At 39.9% G+C, this 27,310-nt stretch overlaps 1 protein-coding gene across 3 annotated transcripts in view; it reads right to left on the bottom strand.

Annotated features, from left to right (window-relative positions):
• Window positions 1-27,310, bottom strand: part of ANLN (anillin, actin binding protein) — an 83,245-nt gene that overhangs the window by 50,659 nt on the left and 5,276 nt on the right. For 2 of the 3 annotated variants that reach the window (XM_032785446.2, XM_032785447.2), the window contains exons 2-19: window positions 23,555-23,708; window positions 22,693-22,989; window positions 21,413-21,753; window positions 20,426-20,645; window positions 17,634-17,827; window positions 17,365-17,472; window positions 16,450-16,570; window positions 15,341-15,457; window positions 14,577-14,812; window positions 12,650-12,801; window positions 11,844-11,991; window positions 10,972-11,107; window positions 10,392-10,574; window positions 6,676-6,802; window positions 4,999-5,047; window positions 4,856-4,915; window positions 561-599; window positions 178-199 (exon numbers count right to left, since the gene is read on the bottom strand). In XM_032785446.2, the coding sequence (XP_032641337.1) occupies window positions 178-199; window positions 561-599; window positions 4,856-4,915; window positions 4,999-5,047; window positions 6,676-6,802; window positions 10,392-10,574; window positions 10,972-11,107; window positions 11,844-11,991; window positions 12,650-12,801; window positions 14,577-14,812; window positions 15,341-15,457; window positions 16,450-16,570; window positions 17,365-17,472; window positions 17,634-17,827; window positions 20,426-20,645; window positions 21,413-21,753; window positions 22,693-22,989; window positions 23,555-23,708 (2,704 nt within the window). The remainder of the gene's footprint in view (window positions 1-177; window positions 200-560; window positions 600-4,855; window positions 4,916-4,998; window positions 5,048-6,675; window positions 6,803-10,391; window positions 10,575-10,971; window positions 11,108-11,843; window positions 11,992-12,649; window positions 12,802-14,576; window positions 14,813-15,340; window positions 15,458-16,449; window positions 16,571-17,364; window positions 17,473-17,633; window positions 17,828-20,425; window positions 20,646-21,412; window positions 21,754-22,692; window positions 22,990-23,554; window positions 23,709-27,310) is intronic. The other variant, XM_032785448.2, reaches the window with a different exon arrangement.

Raw genomic sequence — 27,310 nt, 5'->3', positions numbered from 1 at the left:
GTAAACCTAGGGCCAGATTCTCAGCTGGTGTAAACTGACATAGCTTCATGACTCACATCAACTGAGAATTTAGCTTGGGATTAACTACAAGACAATCCTGTTGAGAGATTATTACTGCTTTTGCTACCCTGTGTTAAAGATATTCCCCTTGGTATAAGAAGTTTAGGGTTTGCTTACCTGGCGTAAGAAGGGTGCTTTTCTGGAAAGACAGAAAGATTCATTAGGGAAAGAAAACAGCGAAATCAACGGATTTTAGAAGCTTGCTTTGTGTAAATTAAGACCGGTCTTAAATCAAACACTGCACTTGAAATTCTAGATCTCTTAAAAATAAAGTATATGTAATAAATTTATCCTTTTTAATGTATTTAGAATTCTCAGCTAGCACATGGTTATGTGCTGAAAAGGCTTGAGAGAAAGCTAGGTAGTTTCGAGTTTCAAGCGAAAGCAGATACAAGCTGTTTGAAATGGGGAAACAAATGTTGTTCAGAATGTGTGAACATGGTCTTTAGAACAGGCAGTTTAATTTCCAGAAGTTATTAGAGTATTACACTAGTACTTACAGTAGTAATAGATGTCAATAATCTCTTTGGAGTAATAACCTATGAAAAAAAGACAGCATGAAGGCCAAATACATTTCAGCTTGCACACTTTAGTTAAAACCAAGTATAGTTTTAATATGTATGACAAAAATGCCAATCAAGTTTTATAGTCTAAAGCAATTCTGACTGGTGATTAATTCTTGTCCTGAGTCAGCCAGGTTTGTTTTCCTATATCTGAGACCCAAGGCTGAATAATTCCACTGAAGCATGTAATAAAATACACAGACCAAGAAGCAGAAAACACATGTTTACATTTGTTGAAATGTAAAAGTATCCATTAATTAGGTTTGGATGGCAGGTGTTTTAAAACAAATATCCAAGCCTTCCATTTATGTGCAAATTTTTGGTGCACTTAGCAGTACAACTTGCATCTGTTACTCTAGTAAGTTTAGCAGTTAATTGAAATGAGAATCAAATAATGCATAATATTGTAAGTAAATGAGTGCCTAATGTTTGTGTTCTTGTATATTGACAAGTGTCAAGTTATAACTTATCAAATGAACATAAATATATTACCTGGGGCTTTGTTTAGTTTAAGACAAAAATATATGAATAGTAATTAAGAACAAGACAAGTGTATCCTGATGGAAAAAGATACACAACAGATAATTTGTCATCAAAAGCAGATACAGTAGACCAATCGCCAGGAGGCTGGAACTGAGAAAGTTTTCTAGATTACTTGATTCCTGCAAACTTTCACTGAGCACTGAAAAGTACCTAGTGAATGGTCCTGGTTCTCCCTTCCCTAGACAACAGAAAAACTGCAATTCCAGGTAACAAGTCAATGCAGTGCTTTAAGGAAGGCTGGTTCCTGGCAAACTTTGAAGCACCCCAGAAACTATAGCACACGGGAGGGAGGTGGACCCAGGATCTCAGACTCTCAGACTTGCATCAGATGGAAGAGGGAGAGAGAATCAGACATTCCCTTCCACTCTTGAAGTCTGTGGCAAGTACCAAGACACTCAAATGTTTTTAATCAGTGAGTTATGAACACAATGAAAATCCTTCAACAAGCTAAGACTGATCTTAAAAAGTAAGATCTTGGTTCTGTGATGATCATTCCTCTCTCTCCCTGCTGCAACCAACTTCCTCAGCAGAAGTCAGAGCTAAGGAGTTGCAGCACTATCGGGTGCTTTGAATGGATGTACTTCACACCTCCAACCCTGGATCTGTACAGTTGAAGATTACTACAGAGTAGGCCCGAGGCAGGAGAGAAGAGTACATAAAAAGAGGTCTCAAGATCATCTTTATATGGGAAAAGGAGTGGAAACTTGAAGAAAAAGGAAATCTGAAATCCAAAGGCCAATATTTGTAGGAACTGAGCCCAAGCAAGCCTTTTATGACCTGCAGGAGCTTAATTTACATAGGCAGGGCAGAGGTGATGGGGGAAAGAGACTGAACTTTTTGGTTGTTTTACATTAGAGGAGGGGTTGGCAACCTATGACATGCGTGCCAAAGACGGCATGCAAGTCGATTTTTAATGGCACGGTACTGCCTGCCAGGGTCCAGGCCGCCAGCCCCGCTCAGCCCACTGCCGAACCCAGGCTGGCAGTGGGCTGAGCAGGGCCCGCAGTCGGGACCCTGGCAGGCAGCACCGTACCATTAAAAATCCTGCTCGGCCTGCTCTTCTCTCCCCCTCCCGCCAGCATTTGCAAATGCTTTCCTGACCTCCGTCACTTCCAGCAGGAGGTTGTGTTTCCGGGTTAGCGCGTCCATACTGCTACTTGGTGTCCGCAGAGTCTGAGCAGCCCAGAAGTGGCCCGCCAGCGTGAGCAGGAAGAGGAACCTGGCCTCACAGGAGCTGCAGCACCCGTGAGGCCTGTAAGTGAGGAAGGGTCCTGGGTCCCAGCTGCGCCGTGCGCCCACCCGCCCGAGCACAGCTGGCCCCATTCCCTGGGCTCAGCCAGGCTGCCCCAGGGTTGGAACCCTGGTGCTGTGATGAGCTTGGCTCTGTACTGGGGCAGGCCGCGTCCCACAGCCCAAACCCAAGCCTGAGGGCTGCGGCTCACCACCTGCTGGACCCTGAGAACAGCTGAGTCATGCCTCTTTCTCCACCCAGGTCACTGGACCCCACTCCCCTCCAGCACTGAGGGCAGAACCCAGGAGTCCAGAGCTCTAGTCTTTGTCTGTCCCCCACCCCCTTGAACAACTAGAGCCCAGGAATCCAGAGTCCTCGCTCCCAGCACTCCCACCCTGCTCCCTGCCCTACCCCTCAAGCCCCTGCCTTGATCCCTGCACCCTCCCACATACATATCCAACCTTCTGCCCTGACCCCTGCACCCTCTCATATGCCCCCTGCCCTGACTCCTGCACCCTCCTCACATCCCCAACCCCCTGCCCCGACTCCTGCACACTCACCCATACCCAGCCCCCACACACCCCATGCCCTGACTCTTGCACCCTCCACATCCCCACCCCGACCCCTCGCACCAGATGGGAGCTGCCCAGGTAAGCACTCTACACCCAAACCTTCTGCCCCAATCCTGAGCCCCCTCCCTCATCTAGCTCCTGGCCAGACCCTACACTCCAAACCCCAGCCTGCTCCTTCTTCGCTCAGGTGCATTCCCACCCTGAGCTCAGTGCAGAGGAGAGAGAAAGAGAATGGGCTTGAACCAGGGAGAAAGTTACTCTATGTGGCCAGGGTCGGGACCCCAGACCGGCAGCAGGATGAGTCACAGCAGGCTGAGCCACTCAGCCCACTGCTGGTCTGGAATCCCGGCCACTGGTCCCGCTCAGCTTGCTGCCGGCCTAGGTGAACGGAACCTCAGGCCGGAAGCAGACTGAGTGGGCCAGGGGCGTAAGATCAGCATTTTAATTTTAAATGAAGCTTCCTAAACATTTTGAAAACCTTGCTTACTTTACATATGACAATAGTTTAGTTTACATTATATAGACAGAAAGACCTTCTAAAAAAAATGTTAAAATGGCATGTAAAACCTTAAATTGGAGTGAATAAATGAAGATTCGGCACACCCACTTCTGAAACGTTGCCTGACCCCTGTATTAGAGGGTTCAAAGCTCCCCCTTCCCACCCCCACCCCCCCAAAAAAAAAAGTTAACCTTTTTTTAAAAGGTTTTTTTTTTTGGAAGTCACACAAAGTTCAGGTCTCATCTGTCCTGGAAAGTCTACAGTAATCTTTACCAATGTTTAATCATAGAAAAACGCCACAGTTAAGGTTTCAATCTTTGTTCTATTACAGTGGTGATATACTGCTGCCCTTTCCCCAAAATAACCTTTGGTATTTTGAAAATGTGTAACTCACAGAAGTATATTTTCTCCTAAATATGAAAACAGCAAAAAAAAATTGTTTTTTATTTAAATAACACAAATAAAACAAAACAAAAAAAACTCATAGGCTTTCAGGAATGGCCAACATGTGTGTCTCTAGTTACTGAAAGAATAGGGAAATTAACTAAATTATTCTCTTATTAAATACTGTAGCTTGTCATAGTCCTGTGCACAGACTTGTAATTAGTGCTTGCACTCTACACTAGCTTCAATTTGCTTTAAAAAAATGATAATCTTGTTAAAATAGCATTTGCTTACTTTAGCCCAATGACTAAATTGGCAACATTCTTTTTCTAACTTTAGGTGCTTAATACATTTCCATTGAGCAATCTATAGAGCCTTGCCCAGATACAAAATTTAGATCCATATCCATCCGCAATCCAAAAAAAGGTCCATGGATGCAGATATTTGCGGCTATAAATTGGACATCTGCGGATTTGCAGGGCTCTACCCATCTGGCTGCAGTATAGGGCACTGGCACACAGTTTACATGTTTGGGAGCCTGAGGAGGTAGAGAACGGAATAAGCACACTAAGAATCATTACCAAAGAGGCAAAAGTGTCTTGTACTAGATGAAAGCTCAGAAAGCATGCCATTTTGCAAAATGCTGGAAGAGAAAAAACAACGAACTTTCAGACCTGACATAGTTAAGTGCCATGTGAAGATGGCCAAGTCTCAATTATATTCAGTTGAAGGACTCCAAATAGAAAGACATTTAGAGAGAGAGAGAGAGAGTACATTAAACGGACTGATCAAAAGAAAAAAGGTAAAGTGATGAAAGGTAAGGATATAGACTTTTTGTGAATGAAGAAAGCTTCCCAGTAACCAAATCAGTTAGAGGAAATTGCATCCGCTTTCAATATTTTCAGAATTAAAAAACAGACTGTAGCTCAGTTCTTCTCTCCTTGCTTTAAATTGCTCCTAGCGTACCTTTTTATTGAACTAGTGTATCAGTTCTTGTGTTTACCTTTGACTTATTTGTCTTTTTCCTCTTATCAGTAGTGCCTGTGCCTTCTTTCCTCTGTACCTGTAAGACAAAAGAAAGCATTTGAGAAATGTAGAGTGCCTGGCTCCCCCAAGTGGCCTTTTAATAAAAAGACAAGTACATACCAAATGGTAAACTTCAACATTTATTTCAAAGTCATTGGACACATCTTGCCTAAAATAAAGAGGGTAAACTACAGTTAAAAGCATTAATAATGCCAGTAATGTTTTTAAAAAGTTAGTTATCCCCTCAAAACAGAAGAACAGTTCACAGTAACTAGTTATTCTGAATGCGACATCTACAGTAGTCAAAAGTGTTGGGTGCAAATCTAAGATAAAATGTAATAGCAGATATTCTTTATCAGTACACCATAGCACTGCCCTTCCAGGCAAGCATGGTGGTCTGTCAAGTCCTTTCCACCTCTACTATGAACCTGTTTTCAAGAAACAAAGCATTCCAGCACATGAAATATTAGAATATTTGACACTAATACATTGCTATCTTGAGATAGATTCCAGATGTCAGAAGCAAAAGCAAGTGAAATACAAAAGAACCTTGATTATATGATCATTCCCCCGCCACCAATGGAAAAAAGATAAAGTGATGTTAAAGAACAAGTTGATATCCCTTCACATTCTGAAACTTTCAGTGCATTGGAAATCTCTTTGCAGTGGTTTGAAGTACAAGAAAGTGATGCAATGCACTGTGCTGCAATTTATGCATCAGATCTTCCGTTATTTTGAGATGTTCAATTTTATGAACTCTCAATCCTCAATTAGTTCATAACATAGGGGTTTTATGTAATAGATTAGGTTGTATATACTCCCTCCAAACAGTGTTCCATCTACAGCAGGACAAGAGTATGTCCAGAATGCTGATTTAGCTCTCCAGACCAAAATTTACATAGAATAGTTACCTTTACCAGCAGCTCAAAATAGGTTTCAGTGCCTTGCATGGCTCCTCAGTTTCCAAGGTTTAAAATTTGAGACTATAGTCATTTTTAATAGGGTTGGCAGAATTTTTATTTTATAATTTAGAAGGATATTGATATTTAAGCATTTTTTCAGTCAGTTTTTAATTTAAGGAAATTATACAGGGGGAAGAGATCGGACAATTATTTAATGACAGATGTTGAGATTCAAAAAGTTAAAGCTATATAACAAATTAAAACAAATCAGCAGCATCACATGTCAAAATAATATACAAAATAAATATGCTTAAATCAAACTAATAAGTTCTCAAGCAGCATTTCTTTGTTGGTTTGTGCATGAATAGTGAAGAAGACATTTACCAAACTATTTTTTATCATTCCTAGTCTACTTTTTAAAGTAGCTTATATCTCATCCTGATCATCCAACTAAACTCACATTATTTTAAATAATGCCTTTAAGACAGCTATTCCTCTAACATTTGACAGGTATGTAGTTAAATTTTAGTCCAAAACAGCATTGTCATCAGAGACAACAAAAAACAAAAATGGCCAAGTAGAATATCAGTCATTACAGCTAGTAGAAAAAAAAACAACTCTCTCTCAGGGAGAGTAACTAAGCAGACATTGCAGGTGTCCAAGAGATAATGACAGGAGAAAAACAATCCATTGATTAAATTTTTCTTTATGGAAAAACGTTTGTTCCAAATATTTCTAGAAGAAAATAGTCATGCCACAAGACCTCTAAATGTTTGTGGAATACAATACCCTTACAGAAAGATTAACATTTTTAACTAGTTTAGACAGGATTCTCAGGTATGCTCTTCTTCAAAAGCCAGCTAGTTGAGTTCTGAAACGGTTTCTTTGTACTTACAGAGTAAACGTTGTAGTAAAAGTAAGAGCGTCTCCATTTAGGGAATTTGCAGTGCTTGCTACGGGAGTTGCTACCATGTTTTCTGCTCCCGATCTCAACAATATTATGTAGTAGTAGTTAGTTGCTTCTGTGGACAGATTTGAGATGATCACTGTAAGTAGGATCTGTGCACCCCATCGAACAAGGACCCCAAATTCTACAAAGTTAGCTTATTGCATGGCCGTGAAAATACCCTTCATCCCCACCCTCCACCGACATTTCAGTCAAAAATACTTGATGAATTAAACAGTGATTAATTCTTCTCCACTACGTTCAGGCAGTCCACCTCTCCAGGATTCAGCAGTTAAGATATGGTCTGGGTAGTTCACCTAGGTCTTACCATGACCCGCTACATGCCAGAGGATGGAGGGGAGCTTGTAGTGAAAATTCAGCAGTTCCTTATCTTAGCTCTACAGGCTTCTGCTGCTGCTCTGTTCTCTGAAAAGACTGACTACCCAAGCTGCATACTAGCTTCCTCTGCTCCATGGCTCATTCACCCTCTTCTTCCTGCCTACATCTGTAGAACAATGAAGGCGTATATACTGTCATCCCGTTAATTCCCCCTTGTGGGGAAAGGTACAGAGTAAGAGGCAGCTGCAGGCATATCTGAGCAGGGCAAGAAGGCAAAACAGGAATCCTGGATATCTGGCTGCAGCAAACAAACTATAGCAAAAATGCTGAGTTGGGTGGTATCTTGGAAAAACACCAAGCTCCACAGCTGCATAGAGTCCATAGGACCCAAAATGAGATGACTGGAACAGTTCTTTCAGACACATCGGTTCAGGCACTTAGACAATGTTTTACACCAGTGGTTCTCAAACTTTTGTACTGGTACCCCTTTCAAATAGCAAGCCTCTGAGTGCGACCCCCGCTTATAAATTAAAAACACTTTTTAATATATTTAACACCATTATAAATGTTGGATTCAAAGCAGGGTTTGGAGTGGAGGCTAACAGCTCGCAACCCCCATGTAATAACCTCAGGACCCCCTCTGAGGGGTCCCAACCCCCAGTTTGAGAACTCCTGTTATACACTGTTCACATTTGAGGTTCTTGTCAAACAACAGAGGCAGAACACTACCACCAAAAAAACGAAAGCCGAGATTTCTGAAGCACAATTATGGCAAATTCTACATTTCTGCAATACGTAGTGACCTGACTGCAAATGAAAAATGGTTTTTGGTCAATTTACATAACGCAGTTGACAGAATCACTAAAAAGGAAATAAAATACAGCAGCATGTTTGTAATACATGGGGATAGAAAGCAAGTATCACATTGGATACATGTGCATCCATGCCGCTAAGATTCACATTGGAGAACGTTAACTGAATTCATACTTTAGATTTTGATTCATTATATATAAAAACGGGCTGTTTAAAGATAGTTGAGTATCTCATGCAGTCAATAAGAGTTACTAAACCAAATCTTGCCCTCACAATTTAGTGCTGCAAGTAGTAGTAACACATTAGAAACCACTGAAGTTTCTGGTGGTATTACATAAATCACTGACATTGGATAAAGCGTGCTGGTTAATGCAAGCTTGCAAATGGACAGATTTAACCACAACTGGGCACAGGAATTTCAGGTATTCAAGTGTTTGCCATGAAAATCTTCAAAAAAGTTATTAAGCAGATATGATTTTAGTTAGTTTGGTTAGATGAAATATTGCTCCTCCAGATCCAATTTTAACAAATTCAGATCTTAACTCTTCTCAACTCATTTGATTTAGACACACCAAGCAGACAGATGACTACTTCTCAGAAAGACTATTTAATTTTTTTTAAAATTTGAAACATAAAACTCTTCCTGTTTCTCAGCAACCCTACTTTAAACATGTACTAAGCAAATTAAAAAAATAAAAATAATAATAAAAAAGTCCCTCAAATCAACATCCACACTGATACAAGGCTAATACTAGATATTAGTCAAGAAATTCATACAGCTAGTTCAAACAGCACAGAAAGTAGAGAACTAAAATCCAAGATTTTTCCCCCCAGTACATCAGGGAAAACTACAGGATCAGATTTTTTTTTTTTTTTTTTTTTTTTTTTGACCACCAGGACTTAGAGGAAATCAGAATTTCTTGAACATTTTTAGTGAGTCATGAGGTACCTTATCAAAAGGAGGAAGCTTACTTTTACATTTCCTTGGTCTATTGATCAGAACAGTCTGAAGTCCACAGGATTTTCACTGTACTAGTTCTGGATGCATCAATTTTAGTCTCTCTTCTCTTAATTTATACTAATTAAAGACCTAATTATTTCACATAGGCAATCAAATTAATTTGTAGGACTGAGGCCCAAATAGGCTTATTTTCTGATATTATTTTCACCTTACTGGAAGAACACAGTGCAGGCACCAGACTAAAGAGACTCAAGGTTTTCTGAAATTCAAGTTTGATGACAGGTATTTTTGGCACATTTTACAAACTGCTGGGGATCACCTAAATCTGCAGCTTTGGCCTACTGCAAAGGGCTTGACAAGAGGTTTCATTCAGGATTTTCTTTGCATATGAATCATTTCCAGGCATTACCTTATCTCAAAACAACATTATTCTCTGAGAAACCACACTATGAAAGCAATCCATCCAAAGACTAGGCAGTTGGGTACTCAATAATATTGCCACTTTATTCCTGTGAGAAATCAGTGTTATAGCATTTTCTTAATACTAAATCCCTGTTTTTATTATGAAGACGGTCTGGGAATTTTTGTTCCCTGATCCTAGAAATATATTTCTCCCACAACCCCAGAAAAATAAAAAGGAGAGTTGTGGTCTTGAGATGACTCAGCAGTGGCACGTGTAACGCAGCTAGAACAAATCTTATGCTTCCCAAGGCCCTGATTCCAGAGTCTTTATGCCCCAGCAGAGAAGTGCCTACAATAGGACAAATACCACTTCTGAAATGTCCATTAGCATTTCCCAAATCCTCTACCTGATTGCTGAAATATTAGTGAAAGTGCAAGTAGGAGAAGAATTTCTTCCATCAGTGCTGAACCCATGTTGCTAACCCCAGTTACAGGAAATGCGCCAATTCAAAAATGGCTCAGTTGGATGTGTTGGTGGGTAAGAGCACTGCCAGTCAAGTTCTGTGGGATGGACCGTCAAGTTCTCCCACAATACACCATGAACCAAGCCCTTGGATACATCCCCAGAATCAGGGTCTTGAATTATGTCCACACAGCACAGTATGGATGTGTTAGCATGCGTATGAGGCTCATGTAGCAACATAGCATTTCTTCAAGAGAAAGCTTGGAAAGAATCTGCAGGCATAGGTCAGAGACTTGGGTTTACAATGTAGTGTAGACATTCCCATGGATGAGCATCCATGGGACATTTATTTTGGATTTTTTAAGTCAGTTACTTACTTTAGCTTTTAAAAATGGGTGAGAAAAGGTGATGCAATGGGAACTAAAATATCCAAAATAGGCCAGAAGTCTCATTTTTTCTCCCTACTTCAAGGTACTCGGGCTGTTTCCTGGGAGGTGCTCAGATACCATGACAGGTGCTGCTAAGAGAACTTAGAATAAAGTTTAGCTAAAACCAGGTTCGTATTAGTCACTACAATCTCCTTTTCAAATACCATGGCATTTGTGGGAAATATCAACAACCATAATGATTAAAATGCAAGCAAAGCAGGCTAAATATATTTTCTAAATTTACAGCTAAGCATCTTACCTGGTTTCTGAACTGTACTGCAGACAAAGTCTGCTTTCAGAGGTAGTCGCATTTCTGAAAGAGTAACAGATCCCCTGGACGGAGCAAATTCACGGGGCGCAGAAGCAGCTTTATTTTTTTTGCCCTGAGGTCCCTCGTTTTTCAATTTGTTGAGCTCTTCAAGCAAAGCTTTTCTCTTTTCAGCTGTAAAGAGAGATTATTTAAATTGGAGTGGGAGAAAAAGCGTAGAGAAAGGGTGTAGCTAAGTACCCTTTGCTATCAATTCCTTTATTGGGTAAGTGTACCATTATGAAGAGTTTGAGGACAGAGTGTCAAAATGCAAGAGGAAATTGTAGAAGAGAGTATAGTGGACTGATAGAAGGATTGAGGGAATGGAGGGGCAAGTGACCTTTACCCACGTAATCACTTCTTCCTTTCAGAAGAGAGATTATAACTAATCCCTAATAACCAGAGAGAACAACAGAGTGTTGTTATCAGAACTGGATTTTCCTGGGCTTATCATCTTGAAACTTCAACCATTCAGAAATTGTTCTGTAATTTAAAGGATTAATCTGAATATTAGCCATTCTTTGAGACATACTTGCAAGAAGGAGAAGTCTCTCTGCTTCAGCTTCTTCTTGTGACCCTTTTCCATGTTCCTCATCAATACAGCAGTTCAGAGCTTGGCTGGCCTGATGAATCACAGTCTGCTGCAAACTGATCTCATTATTCAGCTCCTAATATAGTCCCATAATTAAAAAAAAAAAAAAATAGTGAAGTTACAAAAGAATGTTACTCTTTGCACTAGTATCCAAGAGCAAAGCCTTTTGAATAGTATTTTCTTTAAATGGTTTCTTCCAATGTGTAGAAACTTAGCTAGACAAACTATAAAGCTTACAGAATGAAGTTTTACTCTCACACGGGTTTCTCTTCCCTTCCACCATTGCTGACAACAGTACAGATGTGACAAGGCAACAAGTGGGGAATGTTCTAGAAGGAGTTACCACCTTCAACAGAGCTGCTCACCAAAGTTAGGAGATACATGGAGGAGAGAGATATAGATGGATTTGTAGGCAAGGGAGGAAGGTCAGAATACAGCCTGATTAAAGCTATATAGTTACGATTCCTGCATAGACCTGGAAATGGCAATATCGTAGATTAGTGAGAACAAGCAAGAGTACCCAATAGAAGAGCCATGCTCTCTCCAGACTATTGGCCCACAAGTAATGACCTCACACAATAGCCTCTATTAAATTATACAGAACCAAAGTACTTAGCATGTATCATTTGTCCTGTCCTTAACATAAGCGTACTAAATTTGGACAAAAACCTTAAATTTTGCAAGTCTATGCAACATTTATTGTCTGTGGCACATACAGAACAAACAAAACAAAAAAAGAAACCACAAGAAAGCAGTAAGTGGGAGACTAGGTTTGTTTGTTTTTTTGTTGTTTTTTTTAAAGTTACACATACCTGCATTTTCTGTTTAATATTAACTTGATCAGAAGTTCCATTCCTTTTTACTGCTAGTTTAGAAGCAACATCTTCTTTGCGAACGATCACTTGCTTTATTGAAGGACGATCTGTTTCTTTAAATCTCTGAGATCGATAAGCATCAATGCTTTTAAAAAGAAAAACGCGTTAGATACATTTATCATTTTAGGGTCCAGCACAGCTTTTTACATTAGAGCATTGATGTTTTCGGATTTGGCCCACACATTCTGAAGAATGCCCAAGTCAACACATTTAGATGGGAGCAATTTTATTGCGACTTCCTGTCCAGATTAAGGTTGTGGCAATATAAAGATGACTTTTAAAAAAAATAAAATAAAATAAAGATGTAGAAGAGGCCTTTGGTGAAGGCTTAATTGACAGCAGGGATCATCTGGGCATTTCAAATTATCAGGTCACTGCCATTGCAGGGGCCTCTGGCACTGAGGGCATCTGGTTCTCCCCTGTTCTCTTTGGCACACAGTTTAATTTCCCTGAGGGCTGAAATGTTTTGGTCTAACTAGAGGCTTAACAGAGAGGTATCTGGGTGAATTTAATGGCCTGCAATATTAGCCTTAAACTCTATGACAGTTAAGAGAAATTCTTGATAAAGCCCTGTCACAGCTACATTACTGAAATAGCCTGTTGTTGGGGGCCAAAAGATTGAAGCTTTTTCAAGCCTATCTTTCCCCTCTCCAGGAGGTACCCAGTTTAATAAAGCCAAACATTTCCACAGTGACTTGATTTGAATGTTTAAGGTTGAGCCAAAGCCTCTGAAAATTTGTTACCTATATAAAAGGTTGTGATCTTCTGACAAGGAGCCAATACTGTCTCCAGATTCTGCTCTAGGGACCCACGTCCTTTGGAATTTGCCAGACTTTGGACTTGCATCACTTATACTGCTGCTCTCAGCAACTGGCCTACTAGGGGAAACAAAAACCTGGAAAAAAAATAGAGTTATGGATCATAAATAACTGCCCAGTTAAATGTGGCTTATTCTGCTCCCCTACCTTTACTTCTCTCTCCACCTTTAATTTACTCTTCCCATGCATTCCCTTTGAGTAAGCAACCCCTTACCTATATTTACATTTCCATAAAAGTCAGAAGAACTATTTAAACTGTACTTTGCAAATACTATACAATGACAGTTTAATTGATTGTTCCTTGCCATCCCTTTCGGTACTTTGACAGGTGGGTTGAAACTTGAACATAAAGTTAGTCTTTAAGAACACGATGCTGTCAGCTTGACATTAAGTTGAGATCCACTAGCAGGAAACACAAACCCTTAAAATATCTTAAGGGAAGATGAAGTATCTTATTGCATAATTAGTTCTGTTATATTTTATTCTACAAGACGGCACTGTATATAGGACCAGAAACCATTTACTAGATTCTGATGGCCAAGAATGAGAGTCAGCTATCCTTATGCAGCCAGTGTTCCCAATGACATTAATTAATGGGAGTTCTGGCTAAGTAAAGACTTCAGGATAGAAACATCATCTCCAAGGAAAGGCAAGTATTTGACTGGTAATGTAATTTAACAATAACTTCTTAGAAGCAGTGAGTCAAAACATTCCTTTTCTAGTTGTATTTTTAATCCCTATATCAGAGTTTAATCTTTCTTTAGCATTTTTGTTCATTTTTGTTATTTAAGCAAACACCAAGCTGCAGCTATCTTGTAAACTATAACCCCAGAATCACATAACAGCAGGAAGATTTGCCAAAATTTTGTTATAGTTCTTCCACCATTAGACAGTGATTTCACTAGATGAACGTTTGAGGAAATCCAGGGTTCAGTATGAAGTGCAGATGAAAAAAGTATATTACATATCGGTTTGTCCCCACTACCTCTGACCTGCAAAGCCCTATCATTTCTTTAGAAAACAAGTAGTAACATCAACAATCTTTCGGCTGTTCCATTTCCACAAAGTTGATTGTTATGAAGAAATGAAAGTTAAGAAGTGAAAGGAAAGCTTTATATTACTGAAATGCAGCCACTTCACACATAAAACAGCAGTTGTTAAACTGCTATGGGGTGGCAGACAGTTGCTACAATGTTGCCAGAGTGATTTAGTTGACCTTCAGCCACACCCACACCACCACAGAAGGGCAAGTACCAGGGGAACTGCAGTTCTAACTGACAGTCATAGGAAAAATAAAGAAGCTGGCGTGCACCTCTTTCAAGCCACAGAGCACAGTTTATCATGGATGAAGTACGCTAAAATAGAAAGGGAGGGAAAGAGTTTAGGATAACTACTATTTTCCTCTTGCCTTTGCAGTATCAGCAGTGAATAGTAGGTACTGAGTTAAACTTTCAACCCGATGCTGTTTATTTCAAGGAGATCTCACAGTGTGAGAGTGTTAAAGCTAGGAAGCAAACCCAGTGGAAAAAAAAATTCTGCATCAGTGATTAGGTCATGGAATAAGTGGGGATAGTCATACTGCCCAAGGAATATGATGCTTCTTTTATGAAAAGAGGTTAAACAGGATTGCATGCTATTTTAACAAGAGTTTAGGCACAGTGGCTTAAATTGGAGGGATTTTGGTGAGAATGTGGAGGACCAGAATGTAAGTATTTCACTGATTGAACAGAAAAGTCTAACATTTTATTCATATATTTGTTCAGGGATCACAATACAAATACAAACATTTGTGAAATAGCATTATTTGTGTACAGTCAAATTGTACATTCCTGTATTTAATATCTGTTCTTACCTCTGGACTTACAACACCAACAGACTCTGCTAACGGAGTTAACAGAGACATTGATGAAATATTCAGTGACTCTTCCTGCTCATCATCACTCTCAGCTTCCAGGTTCATACTCATTTCTTTCTTTAGTTTTTCTATGTCTGGTCCATCCTCTTGAAGAACTTCATCAAAGATGTCATTTATTACCTTTGAGCTATTCATTTTATCATTCACACTCATCTCAATTTCACATACTGCATCTGAAAAGTCAGAGATCCCAAGATTACTTATGAGCATAGCTGTAGTACATTTAAAGCACTGATCTTTACTAAAACAGAAGAGGAAGTAATTAAATAGAAGAGGCAGTAATATTTTCCAAGTAGTTTTGTACTGGCTTATTTCTATAACTACATGAAGTATTGGCATTTGAAATCAGTTAAAGATGCACTTAGCAAACAAATCCCAACTTTGAATTGAGGTCTTAAAATTAAATGAGTATTTCACCACTGTAGGACCAGTTATTTTTTCATTGCAATAAGTTCATAAGACAAAGTCTTCTTACGTTCCTTTGAAGCCTGAATATCACAATATATTTCTATTTTCCAATTATGATAAAATAATTAAAGTAACCCAGGAAAGTTTAAATGAATTTGATCTCAAATATATGCTTTGACAGCAAAAGACACTTGCTGAACTAGAAGCCCACAATTTGCAGGAAATTGATATTTTGTTGGACAAAATAATAGTGATCAAGCTCATTTAGGACTAGCTAATGAAGTGTTACAAACCATTCTCATTCTCTGTAAATTGCTCAAGCTTTGAGACAGATATTACTTTTAGTGGATTCTTTAGCAGCGTGGTCTTCAGAGGACTGAGTTTTTCAGTCTCTTCACATTTTGAAGCATCTAGAAAGTTTAAAAAAAAAAGTAAGGTAAAATTATTGCAGGTACGGTCAAAACTATGCACTGTGTCTGATTTCTAATTCTTAAGAAGTCCATAAACCTACAAGTGGAAGAAAAGAATAAACAACAAAATAGTACTGTAAGTTTCTTTTGTTTTGATTTTAAAATCAGAAATATTTTGAACCTCATGGAACACTGGAGAAGACTCCTTCCCCTACTTCATGAATAGAGTGACGCTTGGATGGGAACAGTACTGAAGACTTTCACTCTACTCCAAAGGAAGACATAGGAGTCACCCCACTACAAAGAAACTAGGGCAGAAGATCACCTGGCCCTCAACAGTTGTGTTTGGGTGTGCAGAGCCAGCCCAGCATCTCTACGCACAAGGGTGGTAAGGGGGACTCTGTCCTTTTTTCCTCTGTGGGGCAGGGCACCTAGGTGCTCATTCCCTGACTGTTAAGTATTTGGTGGAGTGTGCTATAAGCCTCCCAGATATTGCCAGATTCAGGGAGCCCTCCGTTACTGCTCCTTCTCCTCCCCCCTATGGTGGTAGACACTTGGCTGCTTCATGATGCCTATCACACTGAAGGAAAGGGGATGGATGCTTCTCAGAAGTCAGGAAGGAAGGCTTACACCCAGTTTTACTCCACAGTTTTATTATTCCAGTATGGGTAGTTACAGCCCTCACACATACTGTCTCCACTCCCTACATACATAAATGTCAGATTAATATTTTACAGTCAGTTTTTATGATTTTAGTTCACATCTGCCTGTATCAGAAATGTCATTATCTGTTGACAGTCTGTTAAAGAAGCCTAGGACTGGAAGTACAGTGATGTTACATGTCAGGATCAAGATGCATTGGCAGCACATGGGGAAGTGGTATGCCCAGTTCTAACCTCGGCTGAGAGTCCCAAATATTCATAACAAAAGTATGAACACAAAACCTTTTACACCAATATTAATCATACCAATTCAAGACGGATTTTTCTCACCTGAAGATTCTGAGGAGAGAGATTTTACTGGTATCTCAGAAGCTGTGGTGTTTTCTGCTGCTACAAGCGAAGTAGTATCTGAACTAGTGAGCTGTTTTGAACTAGCTTGAGCTTGGCTTTCCTGAAGAAGAAGAAAAAATTACATTAAAGTCAGTCTCAGAATGTACTATAACTTGTGGCTTGAAAACTAGATGAACTAGTTGATATTTGAACATTCGAGGCACAACCTTATTACTGACTCAAAACAAATTTTATAAAAATATCAGTCTTATTTTGAAAGACTAGAAGATAAAAGTTACAGCTATGAGGCTCCTACTCGGGTGCAATAATCCAGCAAGTCAGATTCCGTGGAGAGAAGTTTTATATTAAAAAAACAAAAAAACAAAAAAAAAACAAAAAACAAACTATATATCCAGAAGGGCAAATTTTTAACATTGCAAAATAGCACCCAGCTTGAAGGTAAGGCAAACATACTGTTGAGATACTATTAGAATTTAAGCAATAAATAAATGAAAGTGAAGACTGAATATTTTCCTTTAAAATACTGGCAGATATAATATACTCAAGAGCGCATACACTCTAAGTTGTTTCTTTCAAGTACTTTAAAAAAGTTAAGATTTTGTAGCATGTAAGAAAGTGCTAAATCCAAAGCATATCACCATAAAGTTGATAAGCTCATACTATCTTTTCCCCTTCCCTTTAAACAATGGTTCTTGGAGAAAAAGGAAAAGGAGAGGTACTCTAGTAATTATTATATAAACTGCTTGGAATAAAGTCTTGTACAGGCCTATATATGCTTGTCTCCAAGCAAAGATTAATATAGATTATTGTGCATTTACATGCTTATCTATGTGTTCTGGGTTCCCTGACAAATTTATAGATGGGCACGTCGAAATACACTCTGACATATATTACCATTTTAATTTCTGGATGTTTGCTTTTTGAATTTTCACCTCTCTCAGCACTCCACAGACTGCCCTTGTCAAACCGGCCACGAATACAAGCAAGTTCCTTTTCACGTTCCTAAGCATAAGAGAAATATACAAGAACATACTGTAGGCTGTAGCTATATATGTTATAAACTTATTTGCTGTTGTTGTTTTTTAATCCCTAGGCAGTTTTAGAGCATTAAGAAACATTCCTGAAGATTATAAGTAAAACTATTAAAATTTAGCAAACCATACCTGCTTGAGCTGTTGTGCTAGACTGGCAGTGGAGGATGTTTCATTCTGTTTGAAAAGTCTTTCCTGGATTGTCTTTGTGTTTGGAGTAATAATGGGTGTTCTGTATCCAGTAGTAGTTGTAGCAGGACTTTGAGTGCTATGCTCTTGAAGGCGTTCTCCAAAACGTTCCAGAAAGGGTTTGATTCCTGATCCCCCTACAAAAAACAATGGTTTTAGCTTTGTAAGAGTCACACACTTTTAAAAATTTTTAGACCATAAACATATTAGTTGCTTTCTTGTAAAGTCTTCAATGTTTTGCATACCGGACTCCACTATCTTTTGAACATGTTCAGTATGAATTGTTGCTCTCTTTCTCCAAACAGAAGACGAATGGACGTTACAGCAGTGCAAATCAAAGTTTAGAGTGAGATATGTCTCTCAGTGCAAAGGTCCATCAACTGATAGTTAAAATGGCTTGGTTCCTCACCTACTCTCTCCAGAACCAGATCTCACTTACAAATCAGTACAAAGTGGCTGAGAAATAGAAGGTGGAGAAGCTGCTTGGCATTTACCTTACTTTAAAATAGCATTGTTGAGTATAATAGCTTAGATTTGTCTTCTACTCTAAGTGAGTCTTGGAAAGAGAAACTTAGTGAAGCAAAACCGTAGAGCTGCCCTTTTTAAAAAAAAAATAAATAAATAAAATGAAAAAGTTCAGTTTGCCAGTCCAGCTCAGTTCTTTGTAAAGCTGATCAACTAGATACGAGACTGTTTGATTACTTTCAAGTAGTCTTCCCTAATCTTCTAGTGTCACATCATTAAGAGTCACTAGAAGTGCTCTCATAAAAATCCAAACGTTACACGCATCTTTAGAAACTGAGAAATGGATGAAAGTTTCATGCTGTAACTCCTGTGTAAGATATCTAGCGAACACCTCTTTGGTTCATGTGCAGCAAGAACCTATAGGATTTAATAATTTGCAAATCACTTTAAATGTACCAAGTTGGCTAGTGTGACATAGCACAACCATATGCAGTATCTTTGGAGAGTACTGTATAATCATCATAAAGTTAATATGTATAGTTGCAGGCCAGGGATTATGTTCTACTCACAGTGAATGGTTACTGCAGCTCATCCAAGAACTAGAAACAGTAGGGGTAATTCTTGCAGTGATTGGGACTATAAACAGCTCCAGAAAAGTACCATCCCTTGGGGTGGTTTGCATATACTGGTTCAGGACAGGCTCAAAAGACACAGGAGACGAAGAAAGAATTTGGGGTATAAAAGGCCAGCTTGAACCGATTCAATTCATTATGATCCCAACAGTCAAAGGTGCTGTAAGCCTAAACCCCTGGTCAGAAGGGAAAGGGACGTTGATCCCTACCCAGAGTGGAAACTGCTAGAGGCCTGAGAGAGCAGAGTATTCCTTCAGCAGACCACGGGGAGGGTTCAAAAACACCAAAATTGTGACACCCGGTTTTAAAGGGATTGAAATATTCTTTATGTATAAAGAAGTTAGTTCAGAGCTTAAAATGGTTTCAGTGAGAGCTACCAAAACTATGTTCAGAGAAAGATGGGAATATGGAAGTTATATTTATGGAAGTTCTTGTTAGGATATAGATATTCAGGCCTGTCTGCAAAGGCCTATACTTTAAAAATTTAGGTGTATTCTTATCACTTAGCTAGTTATAGAGGTATAAAAGAAAGAATCAAAAATCACTGTCTGTCTCTGTAATGGCCTTCTTTTACTTGGATAGGCTAAGGCCTTCAGCTAAGATGTAGTTAGGCAGCCATAAGCTGGTCACATCCTCACATTCCAAAACTAGTCACATTGAAATAAGGTGCTATTGGGCTATTCGGAATACAGTCCTGTCCTGATATTCCTATCACCTCCAGAGAAAGGGAAGAGCTTAGAAGATGTAAAAGGAAAAACTTAGTTTAATAGCATCCTGTCTGGCAGGAACTCACTTATCAATAGACAAAGCTGGAAAACCCTTATGCCTGTATAGATGTAGTTGTGAAATTCTCACTTCTGTATTGTTTTGTATGTTTATTTGCATGGGCTCTGTCTGGTTCTGTAATTGTTTCTGTCTGCTGTATAATTAATTTTGTTGGGTGTAAACCAATGAAGGTGGTGGAATATAATTGGTTAAATAACCATGTTACAATAAGTTAGGATTGGTTAGTTAAATTTCAGTAAAATGATTGGTTAAGGAATAGCTAAGCAATACTCAGGTTTTACTATATAGTCCGCAGTCAATCAGGAAGGGAGGGTGGGGAGGAAATGGGAACAGGGACTGGGGATGGGGGAATTAAAATCATGTCTTGCTAAAGGGAAAAATGGGAACAGGGGATGGGAACAGGAACAGGGACACAGGCAAGGCTCTGTGGTGTCAGAGCTGCGAAGGGGGACACTAAGGAAGGAAACTGGAATCATGCTTGCTGGAAGCTCACCCCAATAAACATTGAATTGTTTGTGCCTTTGGACTTCGGGTATTGTTGCTCTCTGTTCATGCAAGAAGGACCAGGTAAGTAAAAGGGTGAAGGAATAAGCCCCTTAACAGTTCTCTTAAATTATTACTAGGATGCTTGATTAGAATTCTATTAGTAAAAAGTTACAAGAAATTCAAAATATGAACAGCTAACCATTACATGGTATAGACCAGCATTAGCTAAAAAGGTAGTTTTAGACCTCAAGGAAAAAAGATTAGTACAGTTTGTTGGAAACATTTATAATAAGTTAAATTTAAAACTGAAGGTAATGGTTAAAAGGCAACTATATCACTCACTGCTTTAAAAAATAGGTCACTTACCTGGTGTTGTAGGCTTATCCTTATGTTCAAGTTGCACATGTGTTCTTTTGATTGGCTCTTCTTTGGACTGAACTGGCTGGGATAAGATTGGTTTTACTGTTGGCTTAAGTTCCTCTGTTTTCTGGGGGCTGCAGAGCTTCTTTTTTAATAGTTGTGGTACCTCAGGTTCCTTAGGACTGGGACTGGTTACTCTAAAGGATTTTGCTAAGTAATTTGGTCCCTAAAGAGAAAAAGAAACATACATTTGGCGATGATCTTAATTAAATGGGACGATCACACATTCTTCACTCACCCAGAAAAAGCTAGATGAAGAAATGTGGCACATAGCACTGTTTGAAATCTGAACACTCTTATTTCCCAAGAGAACAACAGAAAAGGCAAAACAATTACACGACACCCTTAAATCCAATATATAAGTTTTTCTATATTGGATTACATAATTTGCCACCTGTTAGACTAATATTAAAGAATATGTGTATCCTTAATTCTAAATTCAGTGGAACACTGCAAGTTCTGGATGGGATAATTTTCAAAACAGATGCTACTATTTTCAGATGTCTGACTTGAATTTTATAAAAATGTTTACATTTACAGTTGAGACTTGCAATCAGCCACATGAACAATTGATTTCTAAAAGCCAGACCCTCATAATTCCTGCCTGCTAATTTACTCAGGGAGCATGCCACTCTTACAAATCCCTATTGGTGACTAAAAAGGAGTGCAATTCACATACATTTGGAAGCCATTGCTCCCTTCTCTTGCTCATATGGTCCATCTTAATTTTTGCAATGAAAAGGGAGGCTTATGATACCTTTTAAGTGTCAGATCAATGGTATTAAGATTGAAATGATAAACAAGAAATAATTAAGGTTATTCATTTTAAAACGGTCATGATCATTTGTCACTAACATTCAGATTAGACATGTAAGAGTAAATCTATCCCACAAAAAAAAGACATCAGGTTAGTCGTTAAATCTGATCACTCACCAATATCTTAGAGGTTGCTGATTTATTTACAGATACCTCAACAGCCCTTTGAGAACAGGATGCAGCTTCCTGCTTTACACTGCCGCTATTGATTCGAGCAGATGCTTCACTTGTAGTGGACAGTTTGGATAAACAAGTAGTGCCAGGCTGTTCTTGTGTATTGTTTCGCTTTGCAGATGGATGACTTAGATCATTTTCCCAGGAACCAATTGTAGCAGCAAGGTTAGCTAAACGGCCTTTTCTCCCAACTGGGGTATCACTTGTGAGAGATGGCTGTTTGGGTGGGGAAACAGCCTGTTCTTTTGACAGGAGTGGAGGTAGGGGAGAACTTTCAGATGGATCTGAAAATTAAGACAAGTAGTTAAAAGAGCTACATGCACTTTTTGAAAAGAAGACACTAGAAAGAGTCCACCTTTTGTCAAAATAAAGTTCCTATGAAACTCAATTACAATTGTTAGGTTATTTTGCAAAGACAATGGCAGATTATTTCCAGGGCCGCCCAGAGAACTCCAGGGGCCTGGGGTCTTCGGCAGCAAGGGGTCCTTCCACTCCGGGACCCGCCGCTGAAGTGCCCCAAAGACCCGCGGCGGGGGCTCCCCGCTGCTGAATTACCGCCGAAGCGGGACCCGCCACCGAAGTGCAGCCGGGTCTTCGGCGGTAATTTGGTGGTGGGATGCCCCCGCCGCGGGTCTTCGGGGCACTTCGGCGGTGGGTCCCGGAATGGAAGGACCCCCCACTGCCGAATTACTGCCAAAGACCCGGCTGCACTTCGGCGGCGGGTCCCGCTTTGGCGGTAATTCAGTGGCGGGAGGGGTCCTTCAGCCTCGGAGCAGAAGGACCTCCCGCCAGTGAAGACTAGCAGCAGCAGCAGCAGCAGCTCCAGGGGCCCGGGCTCCGCAAGAGTTTTCTGGGGCCCCCGGAACGAGCAAAGGACTCCACTCCAGGGGCCCCAAAGAACTCTCGTGGGGGCCCCTGCGGAGCCCGAGGCAAATTGCCCCACTTCCCCCCTCTCCCCCCGGGCGAGCCTGATTAATTTCACTAGAACCCAAGAAATCGGGGTTTGGTAGAGTGTACAGAAGATGTATTCTCAATGACTTCTCATTTTTTTGGGCACGCATTTCTTTTCCCACAGTATTCATATTACAAAAAAATATAAGTCAGGAATTTAAAGAAATCCTGTATCAGGAACAGTCACTAAGAAAAGAAGTTCTCTAGCGCTTACTTAACACCACTGTCACGACAAATGGTTTAATTTTCAAATTATATGAAGTGGGACGTACCATTATCATCCCAGCAACGTCGCTGTTGTGCCAGTTTCTGCATACGTGTTTTGACTGTAAGGGCTACAGGTACTTCAGATTTCAAGTTCTGCTCTTCCTTCTCAACAAGCAGTGGAACAGGCTGAACTGAGGGAGCCCTGTTATTTGCAGTTGCTTGTGGCTGTTCAGCCATCTCAGTAGGAAGATGTTTCATGGACGTTGAATTAACTGGCTGTCTATTCTCTGAACTAGAAACGGGAACCTCCATGCTGTCAGGACAGAGCCTTTTTGATGGAGATGGCTTTGTACTAGGTTTCACTGTAAAAATTAAAAGTATTTGAACCAGTCAGTTATCAGCCATCATCTCCACAGCCTGCAATTAAAAGCACTGAACATACTCCATCTTTCTGAAACAGCTTTTCAATTTTTAAGCCCTCCCCTATGGTCTTATGTAAGTGTTCCTTTAAAAAAAGGAAAAAAGGGCAGGGGGGGAGAATAGTTCCCCAGTCTTTATGTCCATCATCAAATCTTGATTGTCCCTTTAAACTCTACATTCCCAAATGTGTTTCAAGTCTTTCATAATAGCTTAAACAAATCACTGCTAAGTGGGCACTACATTTAAGTTACTTAGTCATCTGCAAGACATTTGCTACCAGTTTAGAGGCTATTAACATTTTGGACCTAATTAAAAAGGCAGGCAACAGCATCCCTTACTGCTGAGTTTAGAAAGAAGAGGGTTAAACTTTGGTGCTAAAAATTAGCATTTTTTTTAGTCAAAGTAGTATGTGTCAAAAGAAGTAAATGGGCGTTTTCACATAGAAACAGTGAGCCATATGATTTTTCAAGAGGTTTTTTATTTCTGTACTATGCCTATGCAAGATACCTTCTTCACTGGGCAAAGGTGAGTGGTTACTAGTTTCTGACAAAGGTTCTCTAGTTCTCTTTGTCTGCATCGTGGGCCTCATTCCTGCTGTGGGTCGCTCAGCCATTTTCTTCTGCAAGTTCTCTCGCCTGGCACGGGTTCTTTCAAGAAGTTTCTAAATATTTAGAAAGGCACAGATTGTTACATACTTCAGTATTCTAGTGGAAACACATTTTACTAATAAAGTATAAATTACTGAAACACTGAATTTTTACAGTAAATTCTCAGTTACATGTTTCTAACGTCCTACACCAGAGGCCCCCAAACTGTCAGGTGCGCCCCACACGGGGGCACAGAGGAACGTTCAGGGAGTGCAGCGGAGGATGTGGAGAGAGCACCACCCAGTCCCACTACGCTCCCAGCTCTGCTCTGGCCACAGGCACAGCTCCTGACCGCCCCCAGCCATGGCTCCACAATCAGCCCTGGCCCTGCCCCCAGCCTCAGTCCCTGGCCACAGCTCCAGTTCTGGCCCCAGACTCACCCTCATCTATGGCCACAGACCCCTTACGCCCAGCCACGGTATCTCCCCCCTCCCCAGACAGGTGTGGGGAGGAGATGTGGACAGGAGTATGAGGAAGTGTGACGCTGAAAAGTTTGGTGACCACTGTCCTACACAAAAGATTCCCACTATGGAAACAAAAGACTGTACATCTTTCAGCTGTTGTAAGCTTACTGATTACACTATCCTTCTAAATAAAGAAATTCGTAAGTAATGACAGTGACTAATAGTGAATTAGTGACAACTGACTTCTAAACTGCCAGGTGACAGTAGCATTGCTAAAAACAGTTAACTTTTTGGTTAGTTTGGGTTTTTTTAAACCAAGTTGCCAAAATTGGTGTACATGCCAGCTACATTGCAGATGTGCATTCTCTACAGCAGGGGTCGGCAACCTCTGGCACACAGCTGACCAGGGTAAGCACCCTGGCAGGCTGGGCCAGTTTGTTTATCTGCTGTGTTCGCAGTTTTGGCCGATCGCGGCTCCCACTGGCCGCGGTTTGCAGTCCCAGGCCAATGGGGGAGGCGGGAAGCGGCACGGGGGAGGGATGCACTGGCTGCCCTGGCGAGCTGTGTGCCAGAGGTTGCCGACCCCTGCTCTACAGCAACCCTTCTAGCTGACTGAGGTGCACCATTAGCAGGTTCTGAAGTGAGTATGGCCAAAGGGATGTAGGGATTAGAGGGATGAAAGAAGAGCATTTTGAAGATGTCATGGATGCAGAGAATGTCATTAAAAACAAATCTGTACTCCCATGTTTAGATGGCAAAAAATAAAAACAAAAAACCATACCATCACAATATTTATCTTTATACTGACATAAGTATTCCATTTAAAAGAAAGATTTAAACAAAGATATATCAGTTACATCCCCAAATATATGGGATACTTCTTCTGATCCATTGATCTAATTGTTATAGTTCACATGCCATTTTGGGCGTACTGACCTACTCCATTACGTATAAATCACTTCAATGAAAGTTTAGAACAATGTTTCTCAAACTATTGTACTGGTGACCCCTTTCACATAGCAAGCCTCTGAATGCAACCACCCTTATAAATTAAAAAACACTTGTTTATATATTTAACACCATTATAAATGCTGGAGGCAAAGCGGGGTTTGGGATGGAGGCTGACAGCTTGCAACCCCCAGTTTGAGAACCCCTGGTTTAGAAGTTGTAACAAGTGATATTTGGAGTTACTCTGTCTTCAAGTACTACTTGAGCAATAGCTAATACAACTACTTTAAGGAATACAGTACTGCTTGATTTAATCAATTTTTAAATGTGACAAACTCCTTTGCGCTAAATTAAGCACTTTGAGACAAAAAAAAAAAAAGTTAAAGTTCTAGTTCACTTTGAAAAGGCAGCACTTTGCGCTATCACCACAACACAGCGCTAAGCTGTGTAACTCCTTATCCTCCCTGAGTCACAGCAGTCAAATATAAATTTCAGACTTTAACCATCTAAAACACTTCAGATTCTTAGACAAAGTTTCATCTGCTCAATATGCAGCAGCAGTCAAAAAAGCTAGAAGAATGTTAGGAACTATTAGGAAAGAGATTGATAAGATAGAAAATATCATAATGTCGTTATATAAATGCATGATATGCCCACACTTTGAATACTGTGTTCAGTTCTGATCACCCTCAACTCAACAACAAAAGTGATTAGTGGTATAGAACATCTTCCATATGAGGAGAGTAAAAAGACTGGGATTTTTCATCTTGGAAAAAAAAAAAAGAGACAATTAAGGGGGGAATATATGATAGAGATTCATAAAAATCAATAATAATGTTGAGAAAGTGAATAAGGAAGTGTTATTTACCCCTCCATGTAATACAAGAACCAGGGTTCACACTCAGTGAAATTAATAAGCAGCAGGTTTAAAAAACAAAATGAAGTACTTCTTCACTCAATGCATAGTCAACAGGGGGGATTTGATTTAAATAGTGATTTAAATCACTAGTCAGGAAGACGCGATTTAATCATGGATTGCTACATAAAAGTGCACTCTTGTTGATTGTTATAACCTTAATACATATTCTTCACAACTTAGAGATAGAGACCACCCAAACTGGGTCTCTTTTAGGGTCTGCTGCCATTAAAGATTTTCCTCTCTAGTTTGAGAATGGTATGGTAGATCTCAAATCAATGAAGGCTACACTCAGGCCATGGCTACACTGGCACTTCACAGCGCTGCAACTTTCTCGCTCAGGGGTGTGGAAAAAAAAAATAAACACCCCCCTGAGCGCTGCAAGATACATTGCTGTAAAGCATCAGTGTAAACAGTCCTACAGCGCTGGGAGCACGGCTCCCAGCGCTGCAAGGTAAACCCCATGAGGATGTGGATTACGTGCAGCGCTGGGAGAGAGTGGAGTACGTGGCGCTGTGACTACACTCACACTTCAAAGCGCTCCCACGGCAGCGCTTTGAAGTTTCAAGTGTGGCCATACCCTCAGAAAGACTTCTGGAATATGCTGCTCAAACAGTTTCACTTTTGTTTCTGCTGCCTGTCCCTCCCTTCTCACATTTACCTCCAGACTTCTTCTCCTTGTCCAGATCTATTCCACCCCCAACAATCTTCTATACTTTGAACTTTTTGAAACTCTGCACTTTTAGAGAGGTAAATGATTGACTCTGTGTACACAAGTTTGCAGAGGAACAATAGGGTTGAGGTCTGTTATTTCTCACCTCTTAATATATATTTAAAAACATTTTTGCTGTTAACAAGCATGTTATCTTTGGAGACACAAATCCACAGTTTGAGAACTGCAAAACTAAGCATCTCTCATGGTATCTTCTAGACTCAGCACTGAGTCCCATTGGGTAGACAGAAAGATTAACCTAAATAATCTATACAGAAGCCCCTGGAACCTCATAAGATTGGTTCCCTACTCCATGAACTATTGGAACTCATTTACAAAACTTTTCTTAAAACATTACATGAATATATTGTCTCATACTTGGAATTAGTTCCTCACAGAATAGGGATTATACATTTTGTCTTTGAGCTACAATATAGCTTAAGTAAAACTATCTTTAGACAGGTTTTTTCCCCTCAAAAAAGCATTTTGTAAAAAAAAAAAAAAAAAAAAAATCCTATTTAAATCAAAAAATTCCAATTTAAATTAAAAAATCGATTTCTTTTTAAATCATTGATTTTTATCCACCCTGATAATCAACCTGAAACTTGTTGCCAGGGCAGGTTGTGAAGGCCAAAA

The sequence above is a fragment of the Chelonoidis abingdonii genome, chromosome 2, assembly GCF_003597395.2.
Source record: "Chelonoidis abingdonii isolate Lonesome George chromosome 2, CheloAbing_2.0, whole genome shotgun sequence".
NCBI classification, from domain to species: Eukaryota; Metazoa; Chordata; order Testudines; family Testudinidae; genus Chelonoidis; species Chelonoidis abingdonii.
The sequence above is the reverse complement of the archived record's forward strand: the minus strand, read 5'-3'. Positions and strand labels throughout refer to the sequence as shown.